This window comes from Melanostigma gelatinosum (assembly GCF_949748355.1).
Source record: "Melanostigma gelatinosum genome assembly, chromosome: 4".
Taxonomy (NCBI): Eukaryota; Metazoa; Chordata; class Actinopteri; order Perciformes; family Zoarcidae; genus Melanostigma; species Melanostigma gelatinosum.
Window position 1 is genome coordinate 27,396,034 of NC_136637.1, and position 18,546 is coordinate 27,414,579.

General features: G+C 44.5%; 1 protein-coding gene across 1 annotated transcript in view; it reads left to right on the top strand.

The window, feature by feature from the left end:
* pip5k1ca (phosphatidylinositol-4-phosphate 5-kinase, type I, gamma a) overlaps positions 1-17,781 on the top strand; it is a gene marked incomplete at its 5' end in the record, with an annotated part of 41,877 nt that extends 24,096 nt beyond the window's left edge. The window contains 11 exons of the mRNA XM_079267725.1: positions 810-1,109; positions 1,944-2,152; positions 3,052-3,135; positions 3,811-3,859; positions 6,186-6,270; positions 6,911-7,072; positions 7,220-7,361; positions 7,780-7,812; positions 8,934-9,053; positions 12,443-12,710; positions 17,403-17,781. Of these exons, the coding sequence (XP_079123851.1) occupies positions 810-1,109; positions 1,944-2,152; positions 3,052-3,135; positions 3,811-3,859; positions 6,186-6,270; positions 6,911-7,072; positions 7,220-7,361; positions 7,780-7,812; positions 8,934-9,053; positions 12,443-12,710; positions 17,403-17,405 (1,455 nt within the window). The 3' untranslated portion in view covers positions 17,406-17,781. The remainder of the gene's footprint in view (positions 1-809; positions 1,110-1,943; positions 2,153-3,051; positions 3,136-3,810; positions 3,860-6,185; positions 6,271-6,910; positions 7,073-7,219; positions 7,362-7,779; positions 7,813-8,933; positions 9,054-12,442; positions 12,711-17,402) is intronic.
* Between the last annotated feature and the right edge of the window lie 765 nt (positions 17,782-18,546).

The following is an 18,546-nucleotide window of genomic DNA, read 5'->3' on the forward strand; positions in this document are numbered from 1 at the left end:
TGGTTTTCACAGAGGTTAATGCCCAGAGATCACCCGAACACAGCAGAATGAAGACAGCAGAGTCTCTGTGATGATTCAGATTTTTGCATAAGCATTTGCATAAGCTGACTACTGTATGTAAATTAGATGCAACGCCTCTAAACATCTCATACATAGATGGACCAGATATTTGTAACACAATGGTTAATAATAGTTTTATAAACAATCTATAAAAATTACCTGGATGGCTTTTGTAAAGCTGCAACTAATGATTATAATACCTTTATAAATGGTTGATGTACTTAAAGCATCTATAAACAATATTTAGACATGATAGGATAGATAGGATACATTTGGTCCTAAATAAACATCTATGAGATTATTTATCATTAACAAATACTTAATACAGTATTTACAATGAAATGTGTGCAACAATAATCTGTTCATAAATAGTTTACTAATGTGATCAGAAAGTAGTCAATTAACATATTGTGTCATATTGCTCTAGAAATGTTTTAACCCTTTCAGATCCCATGAAATGAAATATGATTGCATGTTCCTGGGTGTGTTATATGTTCCTGTCTGTATTTTTACTCCACAAAGATATTTCCGCCGAACTTTTCTCCTTCTGCATTGTCAAAAAACTTTATTGAGCACATTTGGTCTTGGGCATGTATACAAATGTAATCCTGTAGCTTTTCCCCACAATTAAATCCCTCTAATCCATTCCCTCCAATGTCAAGTTCTGCCTCTACATCCTGTCTGAGCACAGCAGCAGAAACCTTTAAAGACCATTTTGCTCTCTCCCTGTCTCGTGCACATTTCTCCAGAACTTGAATCAGAACCCTCGCACGTTGCTGCCCAAGTTTTTCGGCCTCTACTGTGTCCAGTCGGGCGGGAAGAACATCCGCGTGGTGGTGATGAACAACGTCCTTCCCCGCGTGGTTCGCATGCACCTCAAATTCGACCTGAAGGGCTCCACCTACAAGAGGCGAGCATCCAAGAAGGAGAGAGAGAAGGCCAGGCCGACTTTCAAAGACCTGGACTTCATGCAAGACCTGCAGGAGGCACTGATGCTGGACCAGGACACTTACAGCGCGCTGGTCAAAACCCTGCAGAGAGACTGTCTGGTGAGTTGGATGGAGGGAAGGGGATACGCTACACTTCTATTTGATGTTGAGATAGATGGCGAAACAGAAGGCAAGAAGGAGCAGAGTTCTGCACGGGTCCAGTTTTGCAAACCAGTCCGCAACCCACAAAGCTCAGTACCAGAACCAACCCTCTACATGCAAGTATGTCCACGTTATATCCGGACCTGGCCCGTAAATACCGACATGTGATTAACAAGCAAGCTGCTCTACAGTTTCCCTTTTAAAGCGCCTTTTATTTTTTTTCCTCCTGGTTTAAGATGAGATCTCCGTGCTTAAATCAAAATCTTCTATTTCTCTCATTTTTACCCCAACCTGTAAATTTACAAAATATAAATGTATTTTTTACCCATCACACAACTCATTGCGGCAGGTAGCCCCAGGTACCAGACCCCATGCAAGACTCTGGGTAGAAGGGAGAAGGAGCCTAGGGGGAGATGACGAGGGGGAGGATTCATATGACACCCGTGTTTGGCATTCCCAGGACCCTTCACTATAAATCAGAGCTTTGTTACGAGCACCGGGTTTAACAAGGTGCCTGCACTTGTCTTGTAAATCACCACCTCATATTTACTTCTATAGTGCATGTGCTTTGGAGGGAGTACATGTGCACACTGGCTATCTTATACTTTGTTTATTAGTGTGTGCATCGCTGTTCATAGCTCAGTGTAGCTGTTGCGGTTCTCCTCCCCTCTCTGGTGCTGACACTGTTATGCACTCTGGATAAAAGCTTTCACACAGATTCATGCCGTCACGCGTCTGTCAGTCAGTCACTGCGCACCTGCCAACTGTCCTGTCCGTGTCCTTTTTGCTCAGGTGCTGGAAAGCTTCAAGATCATGGACTACAGTCTGCTGCTCGGGGTTCACAACATGGACCAGGCGGAGAGGGAGAGGCAGATGGAGGGCTCCCAGGGCGACAGCGATGAGAAGAGGCCCGTGGCCCAGCAGAAGGCCCTGTACTCCACCGCCATGGAGTCCATCCAGGGAGGAGCCGCCTGCGGAGGGTCCATCGACACCGACGACACGTGAGTTCAGCCACAGAGACAAAGAGGCTGCTGGCAGAAGAACCGGGTGATGCATGTCACTGCTGGCACTTTAAAAGGGAGCGTGCATGTCTCAGACTTGCACATTCATGCCACATCAATCATGATAAATCAAATGGAATATCGATGAACAATGATAAAGTTTTCTTTATAAGAGCACTTCAATTGAATTGCTTCCTCTTCTCCCGACAGTTAAACTGCTTTCAGTCCGTATTCTCTCCTTCCTCGCCTCGTCAATTTTCAAAAAAACGTCTTCAAACTCTTCTTATTAAACAATTTCCACTCATGCTTATTACACTTCAGCTGACACTTCAGCTGAAACTGCAACTCGCCTTCACTATTAGATTCTCACAGGGGCCATTTTCTTGTTTGGAAAAGTAGTTTAGAAGACTCTGAAGTCGGGTTTCAGCACCTCGACTGTAGTCCAGCACAGTGGTTAAAGGATTATGAATTATTTGGTCAAAATTGAGCAGGGCTGTAGTCAACAAAATAAAATGCCGGTTGACTGAAATCCAACCTACTCTTTAAATCTGCACCAATGACGATTTGGTCAGACAAGAGCCTGTCGACCGATCAATCGACCGACTGTCCAGAAGGTGTCCGCCTCAAAGTTGAGCACTTCAGTGGGAAAAGGAATCGATATAAAATGAACCTCTGTAGGACAGTGAATGTGATGTTTGCCTAACAGGAGAACGAGTCAGACGTGCTCCCAGTCTGTAAAGCTATAGTTCCAGAACTCTCATTTAAACCAAGAGTACTGCTGGTTTTAAATCCAGCCATCTTACTGGGACTTGTATACACCTTTTAATATCGAAGTAAGCATCCAAATAAACACACGTCACGACATACTTTCCATTCCTCTATTCTGCTTCTCGCGACAGGATGGGCGGTATCCCAGCTGTGAATGGAAAAGGGGAGAGACTTCTTCTCTACATCGGAATCATCGACATCCTGCAATCCTACAGGTGATCGTCACAGCAGTCATGTGATTACACGTGATATTTATCAATCTAGACAGCTTTAGTGTGAATTGCTGAGCGTTGTAGAGTTGTCCATAGAGATGTCGGCCTTCAACCTGGTTACTGAAGATAGTCCACAGACCTTGTTGTGAGCAGTTTCATGTCAGACCTACTTTCTTTCTATCTAACCGTATCACGCTGCAGAGGGAAGCGTGCGTCTGTACTCTATACAGCTAGCTCACTTAGCACCACTGAGCTAGCTGTCGTTACAGCTCAGCCGAGGAGGACGCCATTAGATGCGCGCTTCCTTCTGCGTAGGGATACCGTTGGCTGGTGTAGTTCGGTCGAAAGAAAATAGTTCCAACACAAAAATGCTCACAGCAAGGTCTGTAACCAGGTTATGATTTCTGGAAAGAGACATTGTTGTTTTGTTTTTCAAATGTCATTTTCTGGTACTTTGAGCACCACAAGACGAGAGACATATAGTTCCATTATATTGCAGACATTTCTACGGTCGGTATTTCCAAAACAAGATCGATAAATAGCACCACATCGAAGAGGAAAACTGTATTTCTGAGATGGGAGTTGACGGCCCCTTTAAGGTTCTCGGCCTATGATCCTATTATAAAAGACGGTGTTTAACATCGCTGTGTTAAACTGTCCTTCTCTTTGTTTCCGCAGGCTAATCAAGAAACTGGAGCACACGTGGAAAGCTTTGGTTCATGATGGGGTGAGTTTTTAAATAGCTTCTTACTTAGAGACACAGCTATTCAGATGCAGAGACATAAAGTAGACTCACACTCATCCAGGAGCTCATGCCCAATACATAATGGACTCTCTCCATCTTATGTCGTATGAATGGTTTTATTTGCGTACAGTCTGGCCTTCTCATAGGAGAGTACACAAAGTACACATGTAGCGACGCCCAGGCCCCAGAAACAACAGCCTCAAGCTGTGAGGACTTTTATTCGCTTCAAATTTGGCAAAGGTCATTGTTGTGAAGAACAGCCTGTCTGTCTGTGTATGTTCAGTCTGCTTGTCTCCTCCTTTGTCCGTCCATTTTACTCCCTTTTAATAAGTCCGGCTAAATCTCCTGAACTAGAAGCTCTACCCTATTAAAGCTTATTAGACGTCACCTCTCAGCAGAGCTGTGTTACTCAAATGTGAATTACATGTCTATCTCCAGCCACAGCTGTCTTTTATTGGGCTAATCTTTTAATAACGCTGTGTGCATGACTAAGTTTGACTTGTATTAAATCCCCTTTATGAACAGTCAGCCTTTATTTAAGTAACAGAGAGACACACAGTGATGTGTCAACCTGAATAGGTTGCACACATATTAAAAATTGTGCATTTATACATATATATACATATTTACTGTATGTCTCTTTGGGTTCTGAAACAATCCCTTTATAGTTAAAAAAAATAACCGCAGAGACCGTCAACAACATCACATTCCACCGCGTACACCGTCTGGGACCAAGGAACAACAATTACCGACCACAGCCAATCATCGCTAAGTTTGAACACTACAAACAAAAAGCTCAAAGGAACTCAACGATCAATATCCAAAAGAAATCATGCAACGACGCAAAGTGTTGTTTCCGATCCGTAAAAACATGATGAAAGAAGGAAAGAAAGCAATAATATCACTGGACAAATTATATATAGATGGACAATTGTACCGCGATAAGGACGTCTCTCTCTCTCTCTCTCTCTCTCTCTCTCTCTCTCTCTCTCTCTCCTGCCTCTACGGCTCCGCACACACACACACACACACATTCACATATGATAAACCCCCCTCCGTAGTTTAGGTATGCCCCTTCTCTTTTCTCCGCATTTGCACTGTTTCGATTATTAAACGGTACAGTATTGCACCTACGTCTCAATGTGCCAGACAGTATGAAACCCTATCTGGACCACACACACCTTTGTATTTTTGTTTTGTGTATTGTTTTACTTACTTTGTTGTGTTCATGTTCCTACATGTGTTTGTTTTCCCCTGATTCAGTGTCTGCAGGTCCTGCTGTGTCATTTACACACACACACACACACACACACACACACACACACACACACACACACACGCTTATCAACATTAATGTTCAGTCTATATTAACCCAATCAACATGTCATCTATCAAATTCTTAACCTGGAATATCCGTGGAATTGGTTCTCAGCCTTTTTTCGTAATTTGTTTTTGTCCTTCTCAAACATTTAGAATTAGATTCCAGTGGTTGCTGCTTAGAGTTGTGTCAGACTTGTGTGGTCCAAACATTTCCAATAACTCCAGAGTGTTGTAAAGACCAAAAGCTTTTGAAATGAGACAGATGCAATCATTTCTAAAAATTCACAAGATGTTTTTATCGAACAAAGAATTCTGCTTCAGTTGTTATTTGTTGGCGTTTAGCCTTTCAATGCACTGATGAGTTGTATCCATTGAAGAAAGTTTGTTTGATAGAAGAAGACTAGCTCATTTTATTTGAATTGAGAATTTCTTTCAAGGATTTAATGTTTTTTTTAGGCTGATGACGTCATCAGATATGACAGCAGACATTCAAAGCTTCATTCAAAAACCTCAAGAAAGAACCAAAGAAGCTTTGAATGTTAAAAACAGACATTCGGTGCAGCCTTACACTCCTTCCCCTCTCTTTTTGTTTACGCTCAGCTTCAGTTAGGTGAATGCCTTGAAAAGATGTTACTCATATGCTTCAGTGGTGCTGATGCAAAGAAGCTAATAATAACTGCTGTATCTCCTCTTCCTCTTTCTCCTCATCCCTCCATCCTCCTATCAGTCTAAAACCAAACACCGAGTGTCACCTGTCACTCTGCCGGCGGTGTGATCTCAGTCTGCTGCAACATAAATAATGTCTGTCCCCTTGCCTGATTGTGTTTCTGTCCGTCATTTGTCCTGTCTGCTGGTTTGACCGAGAGAAAAGACAGACTTAGCTGGGACTCGAGAGGAACTAATATACATTTAAATCTGCTGTGAGCTCCTGTTTAATCATTTTATTCATGCACTGATCGTCTCATTAATCTCTCCGTCTCTCCCTCAGGACACCATATCAGTGCACCGGCCAGGCTTCTACGCCGACAGGTTCTTCAAGTTCATGAGCAGCATGGTTTTCAAGAAGAGCTCCTGTGAGTTCAATTTGGGTCGAGACGCTACCTTACATAGTCAGACGGGGCTGCGTGCGAAGAGCCACAGACGCAAATGTCAGATGCCGGGCTTTTGTGTCTTTTACTGCCGAGCCCTGACAGCAGAATCAGATGCAGTAACAAAGTGCCCTTTTAAGGTGCCGCGCGAGCCTTAAACATCCATCTGAGCCTCGTGCACTTTTCTTTTTCATCACCGGCCAAAGAGTTTCACACATGAAGAGAGAATTCTTGGCAACGGGGAATGAAAGGCAGATGTGATGTTGTCATTGCAAAATCTTTTTTAGTTTTTTCTTCAACGCACAATTTAAATTGTCTTATTTACACTGCAGCATCGCAATCTAGAGATCCTGTGAAGCGTGTAGCCACTCAGACATACCGGTCCAATTCATCCCCCGAAACACTGCAATGATGTTTAGATTTGTGTGGACTGACCCTTAAAAAACATTTGACTCAAAATCTGAACACAACACAGCAGTAATTTATTTCTGAACACAAAAGACAGAAATAATAGCTGACAAGTATAAAAAACAAACACAAGTGTGCTTAATATTGTATTCTGACAGCACAAGATACCGTCACACGTCCATTGGAGTCGTGTGTTAATGTGTTAATTGTTCCTCAGCTCTGAAGTCATCTCCATCCAAGAAGGGTCGTGTGTCGTTGTCGGTGCCTAAGTGTGTTGGTCCTGGAGCAGCCTGGTCAGCCAGCCAGCTGCCCTCCGAGAGAGACGAGAACATCTACGACCTGAGAGGAGCTCGCAGCTTCCCCACGCTGGAGGATGAGGGTGACTAACACCTGCAGACAGAGTTGCAATGCAGAGACTTAAAGGGATAAATTGGATTATTTTGAAGTGGGGTTGTATGAGGTAATATTGTGTGTGTGTGTCTCTCTCGCTCTCTCTCTCGCTCTCTCTCTCTCTCTCTCTCTCCAGGGCGACCAGATCATCTTCCATGCACTCCTCCATCGTTTGAAGAGGCCACCACAGCGTCAATTGCCACCACCCTCTCCTCCACCACCTCTCTCTCCATCCCTGAGAGATCCCCCTCTGACACCGCCGAGCACCCCCGCTACAGGTGCTAACACACACACACACACACACACACACGCTTTAAAACAATTGAGTCATCCATTGCAATCAAATAACGTAACATTTATTCATATCATTCTGGCCAAGAGGGATAAATGAATTCACTAGATGTTGTTTACTTAATTTTTGGTACAAAATTCAGCGTATTTACAAAGTCTTGACTAATTGAGCTGAAATTAAACATTTTCTTTCTGTGTTGACTCGATTCTAAGTTCTGCCAGTATTTTGTGTTAATGTGTCTCGTTTCCACAATAGTGAATCATACTTTTGTTGCATTAATCTGACTAAAATCCTTTCGTTACAACTTGTTAAAGTTTGAGGAGACACAGCAACATGTTGCATGTCGGCCCGCGGCTGCAGCCGTCGCATAGAGCTTGTACTGACACTGTGTCCTCTGTCTCCAGGAGGTACACCCAGTCTCTCACCCATGACGGAAGGTGAGTCAGGAGCATGAATGCTACTTTCTCTTCATAAACCTTTTTTAGCAGAATTAACTGCTCTGTTTTACAAAGTCATGAGGCTTCCTGGTGTCATGTTTTCACAGTATTTGACATTTCTGGGTGCGGTGGGTGGATAGAGAAAATGTGAGGTCAGCCTGTTGGTCTGGTGTTCATGAGTCGGCCCATTCTTCCTGTTGCTAAGTTGTGGCCATGTTTGTTTTTCACGTGTGTCTCGTTTCCTCTGTGGGTGTTATTTTATTTTATGTGTGTTTGTTATGACCCCAAGTTGGTCTCAGGGAGAGAGAGAGAGTAACACAAAGCCAGCTGAGGAGTATGAGGAGTCAAGTTGTTCACAGTTCAACCTTTTATTGCCAAATATGGATATAACATGGATAGCAAGAAATCATCAGGGAGAAGCCTGGTCAGAATAACAAACAAACCAGTCTGGAAGTGAAATTAATTCACAAAGCGAACTTAAACTGCCCAAAAAGAAAAGTTACATTTCTCAGCTCAACTCCCTCAGCAACACATAAAAATAGGAAAAAGGGAATGTAGCACAGCTTGGCAGCTCTCCCCTGCTGGGCCTCCTGTCAAGAAACGTAGGCGGTTAAAGGGATAGTTCATATTTGTATGAGATACTTTTCCATAGTCAGTGTATTACCAACAGAAGATAGCGGTCGGCATGCTGTTTCCAATAATTTAACAGCTTTGCCTTCAGACAGTCATTTCAAACACAGGTGTTGCAGGTCGACCTCTGCCTTGGTCGGTTATTAAGTTTGGGTTATTCTATGACTTTGGTGCTTTAAAGGGTTTAGTTTGTTGGTTTTCACCGAAGTCGCACAATGACAGAAACAAACAAACAGCGGTAGACGAGCAACTCCCGTGTTCTGCGAGGTAAAATGTCTGTTTTTGGCAACGGGGTCGTGTGTCTTCGAAGACAGCGTAGACAGAGATAACGTCTGCAGTTCCCCATTAGAAAGGCAAGGTGAAGCGGTGAAGATATTCTGAATATAGCATATGGCTAAACTATATTTTACTGCTGCTCCTGTGCTGGTACTCCTGTCTGCGGGCCATCCACTGTAAGTGAATACACTGACCGTCTGTCTGTCGGTGATCAGGACCCAGGAGGAGCTGCGTGTGCGTGAGGAGGACCAGCAGACCATCAGAGTGGAGGTGGAGTTGAAGAGACACGACAGTGAGCCCACCATCTCCGTTCCACGGCCTTCACCTGAAACCAGGTAACACCAACAACACAATGCTGAACAGAAGGGATGCTTTTCCAATAATGTGTAACAACTGATCGATTCTAAAGTCCATCAAAACACATCATGTAGTCTAACAGTCTTGATTTTCGATTGTTTTTTAAGGTAATATTTGCTCAACTATTGAGAGTTAGAAAGAACTGAGCATACCAGACATGTTGGCTGCACAACACACCCAGATCTCCAAACTGTCGGCGGTCAAGTTGCATTATGGGTAATGTAGGAGCCTAGTTTCGACAAGGAAGAAGAGTGCAGGACAGAAAAAAAGACGATATCTCTGGTTCTGTTGCATCGATTTTGATCCTTTTTTTGTTCACTGTCCATCGGCTTTCCAACAATGTTATGGAAGTACTACAGCGGTGGAGTACGCTTTTAAGTCATCGTGCTCTAATCACAAGCTATCAGTTGTTTCGTGTTTGTAAATACTGGCTTTGCTGCCCAAACACTTTAGCATAGCACCCTGCAAATTCTGTTTTGTCGTGGATTTTCCCTTTTAAAACTTTTAGGCTCAATACAAATAACAAAATACAATTGTTTCTGTGCAGGTCTTTGGTGCTCAATATTCTATCAATTATAATTGAATTACTTGACAAGTAAAAAGCATATTCAAATGAAAAATATCTGTCTTGCAACATGTTGCCATATTTAGCACACCTTCAAACACATCAACTCTCCATTATGTTAAATAACTGAATACACCAGACAGACCATGACTATAACCATGACACACACACGTCTGTGTCTTTTTCACTGTAACCAACCAATGATGACAAGAGTCCGCCCTTTCATACGCTCTGAGTATTCGTGTGACCCCGATACAGGATGGATAAGCTGTGGAGATGCAATGAGTCCTTCATGACCTCCATCACCAATATGACTCAGTTTGATGCAGCACTATAATTAACCTGTCGCCAGTGTCTCACCTGGGCTCAGCCAGCTGTTCGATAAGCACATCTCACACACACACACACACACACACACACACACACACACACACACACACACACACACACACAGTTCTTAGAATGCTACGTATAAACACTGAAAGCAGCTTGAGCCATTTGTTTATTGGACTCTGGGGTTTCCTGCTGTGGTGATATAAATGCTGCAGGCATCTACTCTAGTAGGTTATGAGAACGTGCGCACATGCATGTAAATATTGGCTGTGTGTACGAGCAGTGTGTGTTCTTTCATGGGGTGGGTCGTGGGGGAACCAGTCGGTAGAAATAGGGCAGTGGGGCAGGAAGCCTGCAGGCCTGGGGCGCCTACATTACCGCTGGGGTGACATGTTGAATATTCTAACCTGGTTTGTGATTAAAGTTCACTGGTTTTGGCATTTTGGCTTTAATTACAAAGGTTTAAAACTGCATGTGAGGAAGAAAACAGCAGGGGAGTCTTAACTCAAAGCATAACATCGCACACAAAAACACTTGTGTTGCGGTCGAATAATCCCAAAAAATGTGTATTTTTCCGAAACACTTTTCCCTCGACTTCGATGGACGTTAAGAGAAGATGTGAAGGAGAATTCATAAGGACTCAGGAAACAACAGCAGCTCTAAGAAGATCCGACTGGATTTATGCTTTAATAAAGCATCAGTACAATGAATGTCAGACATGATTCTGCACCATTATATTCAGGATTCCTGTCCAAAATAGAATCAAACCTGCTAAGAAGGATGTTTTCAATTCAACAGCGAATGGTGGGCAATTTAAAAGTTGTTGCTGCAAGGAATTATGGGATGCCATTATCTCCCATCCTTACTTTAAGATCCAGTGTGCCCTATGCTAAAGGAGATAAGAAAAGGAAGCATTGATGCACCTTTCCTTCTCATCTAGTTATTGGACTAGCTGGCACATGGCTGCCTCTTAATAATTCATTTCACTCAGCTGGGAACCTTCCGAAGCAGAAAAGACGATTCGACCGCGTCCTTGGTGTAAGCCGCATTAAATAAACTACACTCAAACAGATGGGAACACGGCAGTGGGGCTCACGTTCATGCCGGGGTTAAGTCAGCCAGGATCAAGTGAATAATTGGGTCTGTTGTTGAGAAGGCGGTGGCTAGACATATGGCCCGGGGGCGTCTGGAAGGAGCTGGCGGGGGGGGGGGGGTGAGAGTGGCTGAATCAACCATCTGACTCCTCCGAGCTGCCTCTAACTCACCTGCAGCTGGACAACCGGCCGGATGGATGTATGGAAGAGTAATGTGTGAATAAAGACTGGAGGACGGTGAGAAAGACAGAAATAATGTTCTTGAGTTGAAGAAGCAATATGAAGAAAGAGAGCAGCAAATTAGAGTCAAAATACAGCACATTTACAGTTTTGTAAAACTACTTCTTTATGAAATGACAGATGGTGGGAAACAGAGACGTTCTGTAGTGCAACCCCCCCCCCCATCTTACCCTCCTCATTTATTCAGCCAGCTCTCTCTCTCTCTCTCTCTCTCTCTTTGAGATGCCAACTCAGCTTTATTTTGCCTCCCTGGCCAACTGCTGGGCTTTTCCTCTGGTGGAGCTTAGCTGAAAGCACAGGAGCTGAGAGAGCGATGTGGGTGCGCCTGAATCCTTTCTAGCAGTTGATGATCTTGCCAGGAACAATAAAGGATCGTGGCAGCACACAGCCGGCTGGCAAATCTTTGAGCTTAAGCAGCTAAACACCCACACACACCCACACATCTGTTGAGTGGATCTAATAGCCCGGGTCCTGCTCCTCTGCCCTGCTGCAGGAAAGTGGCTTTTGACAAGTCACCCAATTAATGGCTCTCAATGTTGGCAACTGCTGCGTGTGTGTGTGTGTGTGTGTGTGTGTGTGTGTGTGTGTGTGTGTGTGTGTGAGACCATGTTGTTTATTTGGTCCTTAAACTACAGAGCTTTTGTAATAATGACGTCACTGTATCTTTTTCTACACCAGACTGAAGGCAAAGATGCCGTGTGAAGGGAAATGAACAGATGCATTGTTGTTGTTGTAGTTTTAATGGTCAGCTGATTTGGACTCATTATCAACACAGACAAAAGTTGCAGCAGCAGTTGTGAAACAGGTCAAGGAGGCAATTAAAGTACTTTAAAATCCAAAAGACCACACTGATGGTTGTCTGTATGTCTAACAGAAACTAGTTAAAGCTAATTTGGCTTCATTTTGATGGTGCTAATTTGCCAAAATGTAAACAAATAAAAACAGGTGGCAGCCAACAGCGTAACTGAATATATGGTAATATCACGACTTTAGTTTGTGTCCCCCAAAGCATCATTGAGGGTCCCACAGTGCCAGACTTAACTCTTTAAAGCCTCTTTCCCACTGAAAAACCTGCACGAACGGACTCATTTTGGTGGGAAAATGCTATAACAATCTCGTTTCTATCTTCCCACAGTGACGTTCAGGAAGGAGCTGGTGCAGAGGCTGCCAATGATGCTGCTGCTGCCGCTGCTGCTGCCGCTGCTGCTGCTGCAGCACCCTCCTCCTCCTCGTCTGCCCCTGATGCTCCTTCTTGTTCCGGGGCAGCCAGTGAAGCCCCGTCCAGTCCCAAGGTGGTGGTGGAGGTGGAGGCAGACAGGGCCAGCCAGGTGTCCGGCTCAGGCTGCACCAGCCAGGCTTCAGTCGATGATGAAGACGACGTGCCAATCACAGATATCTACTTTGTAAGTTAAACCCTCCACACACACACACACACATTTATACTTTTAAATCCCTGTTAAGACCAAAGTAAGCACAACTCAGAGCAGGACTAGCTCCAATCACTTCTCATCTGTTTGACTTTTTTATTTAGCCATCAAATCATCTTTAATATTCAATCAGCTTCAATGTGTGTATCGGCTGACACACGATGTGTTTGTAATGAAAAATGTATTTATGATCATAAAGTCAAGGACTGAGCTTTATCATCTCCCACAGAGGGACCGAAGGACCGCAGACAGGGAGTAGCGACTCCGGCCGGTATGGGAACGCGAGTGTGTGTGCGGTTATTGCTTGCAGTGTGGTGCATTCAGTTAAAGGAATAGTTCGACATTTTGGGAAATAGGCTTATTTGCTGAGAAGTTTGACACCACTTTACCACCGTCGTCTGTTAGTCTGTCGTACAGATGAAACAAATCAAACATGTTGGAGGTGTTAGTGGGCAGATTTTCATATTCAGCGTACGGACGGCGTGAGAGTTGTATCGATCTTCTCGTCTTAACTCGCAGCAAGAAAGCGGATGAGCGTGTTTCCCAAAATATGTAACTATCTCGTTAGACAGTGTGTTGCAGAGTGATAACAGCATGTCCACATCTCTTTGGAGGTCCTGTCTCATAGAGTGGTGCAGGAACGAGTCCGAAAACCCGGAAATGAGTCGGCAAGTTTTGCACTTCCGGTTCCCTCATCTAGCGATGCCTGAAATACGCTCTGTGGTTCACGCAAGCTTTAGAGATTTCAACATTTCGTTCGACCAAAGAACAATTTCCCTCTTGTCAATTTTGAAGCTTTTTTTTTGGTCATGTGACCGTGATGTAGTAACGTTTAACGCCTAACTTGCTGAACAAATCGTGCACGTATCATGAACGTTTGTTTGCTAACTTCCCGGCGTTGGCCAACAAAGGTTCCCTGCACCTCTCGATGTGACCGTCGACACGTCCACAGACACTCCGCAGCTCGTTTTTGTGTGAATAACTAGCTTTGTGCAGTTTGCGTGTGTTCAGTCTGCAGGATCGTCTGACTAAAAGCAGCCGGCTGCCATCAGATAGTGTTCTGTCGGGCAGGTCTAAAGCGCCCCAAAAGCACAGCTATGAATGAATGTATGAGTGTCAGGTGGAGGATGGAGAGCGGAGCCGGTGATCACAGTTACAGATGGAAACGTTCCCACCCGGCCCGCACTCCTGCCGGGTGTCTCCTGTCGGGCAATCAAACACCCTCTTTATGTGGCACGAGAAATGCTAATGGCCAACAGGTTATTCAAAGAGCCCCCTCGGTTATTTCATCGTCACACGAGGGATTTAGGAAAAAGCTTCTTCCTTTTGTGTGCTACCTGTCTGTTTCTGCTATCTTCATCATCATCATCCTCACTCCAAACATCCCACACAAATGCCGTTTCTGCACGGCAGCTCAGCCTCACGTGCTGGATGAAGTGTGATCGCTCCGGTATCGACATTCTTATCGCTTCTCATATCCTGCAGGAGTAGTTTCAACAACCAGAAACGCTTTCTGTGTCCTGGTGATCAGCCCCTCACAACACAAACACCCATTGCTTACATAACCGCTGCTCGTGCATTTAAAGTCTATTGTGATTGCAAGAGAGCCAAAAAAACGAATTGCACCATTACTGCAAACAAATGAAGAGTTAGTACAACGGCATTCAATGTCTCAAATGTACTTTTACAAGCACACAAGGACTTGCTAGCTTGAGATTTTGCGAGAAAAAAACAAAACTAATCTGATTTCAGGTCTTGTAACGTCCAGCAAGTTGGATTTTACACAGTTAGTGTAGAAGCATGTGATCATGTAGCCCCTCCTCGGGTAAAAGGTCGTTTAGCTGTGAGATTGGAGTGATTGCTGAAGACTCAGAGGGACACAGGTGTGTGTGTGTCGTCACTTCACAGGTATCTCAGTTTGGCTCGTGACTAAATAATTCAGCCACCATCAACAGTCTCCACGTTGACTTTCCACTCTGCTCTCCTTCACCTCTGTCCTCCACATCTGATTGTTTTTCTTCTTTTGTCTGCTCTCCCGCATCTTCTCTCTCTTCACCTCCTCCCTCCTCTGCTCTGTTCACACGTTTTTTTACCCCCCTACTCTGAAATCATTCTCACCTTCCCACGGCTCCATCTATAGTCCTGAAATCTTTCTCTGCTTTCTTTCTTTCTCTCGGTCCTGTGATTGTTCTCGTGAGTCATGATGAAAGTGGCGTCGCGTGGCTGCCAGACTTGTTTCTCTATCTGTCACCTCTGACTCTCCCAGTGTGTGTCTCTGCTGGGTTCACACACACATCCACAACGATCTTTTTCCATTTTCACCTCAGCGTGCTTCTGTTGTTTCCACCTTTCTCTCGCCACCTTACTGTTTTTCCTTTGGTCTCTGTGCCACACACACCCTCCTCCTCCTGTTGCTGTCAGTTTCCTGATGGGAGGACCTGGGTGGTCTCTCCTTTCCGACATGAAGAGGAAGTGCCAGTCCAGTTGGCCCGTAAGTGAGTTAGAAGGTGCTCGTCTTGTAGGTGGTCTCTGTCGTGGCGTTAGACTAGAATAGTCCCGAGTACAATGCTGTTGGTTTGATGAAACACGTGAATGTTTCTGTGTTTATTATTCTGTTGACACTAAAAAACAATATCTGCTCTTCACATCGTGAATACAATGAAGTGTGGGAGGAAGGTAAACAAAAAGCATCTTATATGACAGTCTGCCCTTCTGTTACTCATGTAATTCATCTTATTTTGAATCTCCATTTGTTTCCTCACTCACTGACAGCCTCCCTCGTCCCCTGTATGGATAGCCTGTTAGCTCCAACGTGTGTGTGTGTGTGTGTGTGTGTGTTCAACCCACGCCAACGTACCGCGTTGCAGCTGCTTCCCTCTTAAAGGGCTGGTACACTCCGTGGTAGCAAAGGAACCTACAGAAGCGTTTCTACACATCATGCAAAGAGCGTCTTGCTTGTTGGAAAGGAGGACAAAGGAAACAACCCATCCTGTTGTTGTGTCCTCTGACTGAGGATGCTCTCTGTGTCTGACTGTCCCGGCATCCTGGCTCTCCTCCCATTCCCACCTCCTTCCTCGCTCCTCATCCTCTGCCCGTTTGGCCGATGCAGCGACTCATCCCTCGCTCTGCACACCTTCGCTTTGCTTCCCAGGATGTAGTAAAAAAAAAGAAAAAACACTTTTTATATTTAAACACACAAAAACCCATCGAGCTTTAAACAGCACTTTCTTTGTACCTCTTTGTTACTTTTCCAAATTTTTCATCTCTGTGTTCCAACTCTGCTAACCGCCAAAAAAGATTAAACATCCTTACACTGTCTTAACATTTTTACACCAACCTGATGTCAAAATTCACACTTTCCGATGTCTCTCTCAGCAACATTTCCTCCTATATGCATCCCTAATTTTCATTTCCTGTCTTGTCTTTTCTTCTCCTGTGATCTCCCCTTGTCTGTCTCCTGCCTGCTGCTTGTCTCTGTGCCTCTGGCCTCTCCTCTGTCCCTCTGGCCCCCTCTGCTGTGGTGGGGGTGTAAAAACAGCCTCAAGACGACAGCACCTGGGTGTACTCTCCGCTACACTATGGCTCAGAGTCTAAGGCCCTGCCAGATGGGGATTGGGAGCGAGAGACAGTAAGTGAGAAGCATCGGACTAAAATGTAAAGTACAGGGGAAGAAAATCCCTCGGACGAGGAATGAAATCAGTCGTGTTCGGTCTTCAGAAGGCTGGAAAGGATCACTTGTTTCTTTACCTGCCTGAGAAGCTTCTGCAGTAAATGTGGAGGAAAAAAAGAAGCTTCTCGGGTTCAAAAAAGGTGAACTCCAGAGAGTAAAGGCTGGCACTGCATCCAGAAACCCACCTCTGCATCACAGCATTCATTCCTCATTGACGAGTGGGTGGAAATGGTCACTTGCGGTTTGTGGTACCATTCAGTCCACGACCACCTGTGTTCCTCCAACAGCAAGCTGCTCAGTGTTTGCTTCGCCGCGTCGCTGCATCGGCGTCGCTCTCTCTGACTGGTTCCCTTTAGAGGTTTTTATGCTGCTTGTCGGCTGTGTTTAGTGGAGCAGCATTTGAATTTGATAAGGTGTCATCAACCATTGAATCCCCCCCCCCCCCCCCCCCCAACTCCATTTTATTTCTCATCCTCTCAGACACATCTTTACACCAGGGAGCATGTTTTGTGCCGACATTCGTGATCAAGTTATTTATCAACCAATTCAGTCTGGTAGATGAGCGACAAACGTATTTAGATGTGATTTAAATGTGAGTATTTAAAATGTGCTTGACTTAAACCCTGTTCCACGATAAAGGGAATGCGTTCTTTCATCTTCCAGTGTAAAGTAATTCTATTCTGCAGACACTTGTTGATCCAATGTCTTCCATTAAAACCACAGCAGGTGTTAGATGTGGCGTTCAGGCTCACTCAGATGAAACGGCACCTATCAGAGTGGTGTACAGCAGACACTTCACACTTATTGTTTGATGTGTAATACGTGAAAACATCCTGGTTCTCACCTGCTCAGCGGCGTGTGCTGTGTTTCACAATCATTAGCGAGTGATGCATGACAGACGATACGCATTCTACACCGTGAGGGGGAAATAAAAATAAACAAGGTGTATGCTGCTGTGTGCACTCTGCCTAACGCAGCGCTCTGTCTGTCTCCAACAGTAAACCCCCGACCTCTGGCAGAGAGGAGTGAACGTGTCAGTGGACTCATCGGTCTGACGTCCAGACCTCAGCGGTAGCAGCGGGACCTCTGTCTGAACCGGGACTTTAAACACACAGGAGCTGAACACTGAGGGGGGAAGTGACTTACCAGAGAGGGAGAGAGGAAAAAAAAAACCTGACGGTGATGAACGTCACTGATTTCCAACCATCCCTGCCTTTCACCCTTGACAAAAAAATATATCAATTTAATAATAATGTGTATGTGTGACATACGGTAGTGCGTATACGGCTGTAGTCTTATGTGTTTGACATAAATGAAAGACTTTCAACCCCCTTTGATTCAATGCTATAAGACGTTAAAACATGAGGACTTGCGAGGGGGGTGAATACTCTTTATAGGCACTGTTCAGCATATTCTAGTTCACACAAGCACTGCGCTCCAACCGGCTCCACAGTCCCACTCACTCTGCAGAGCAGCACACTGAAATGTGCAAGTACTGAACTTATTTCAAATCAGAAGAGACTTCATCTAAGGGTTTGGTCTTTGGCGATTAGTGGAGACAAGGCCAGTAGATCGGTGGTGGAGGCGAAGAGATGGATGGATGAGGACCGGAGGGGTCGCATTGATTTCCTACTGAAATGATAACTGGCAGCAGCAGAGAGGAGAACGCTTTTGAAATGTTGACAGCAGTGATGCGATTGGCTCGCTGAGATCCTGGGATGATCTGGTTGGTTAACTGAAAGAGTGACCGCCCACTGTCAGCTCATTAGAGAGACGGCGAGAGAGGGAGAATAAACGAGAAGCATTTAAAGTCTTTGTGAGTGAACTTAAGCTAATTTATTCATGTTCACGTATCTAATCAGGAAGTCTCATTGAGATTAAGATGAGAGACGAGAAACATTCACAAGAACTCGATCAGCAAAACCGAAGGAACACAACAATCATAAACACCATCTGATAATGAAGTTTCAAAATCTCCAAAGAGGAATGTAAGACTCTAGTTTGAAGACAGTGTGCAGTTCATTCCATTTAAAAAGTACCTGAAACCAGTTCTGCCAACATTAGTGAGTACAAGAGGGATTTATAAGGTTGTGTACTGTAGTTACAAAATTTAAATAGAAGAAGTATTTTAAATCTAGTCAC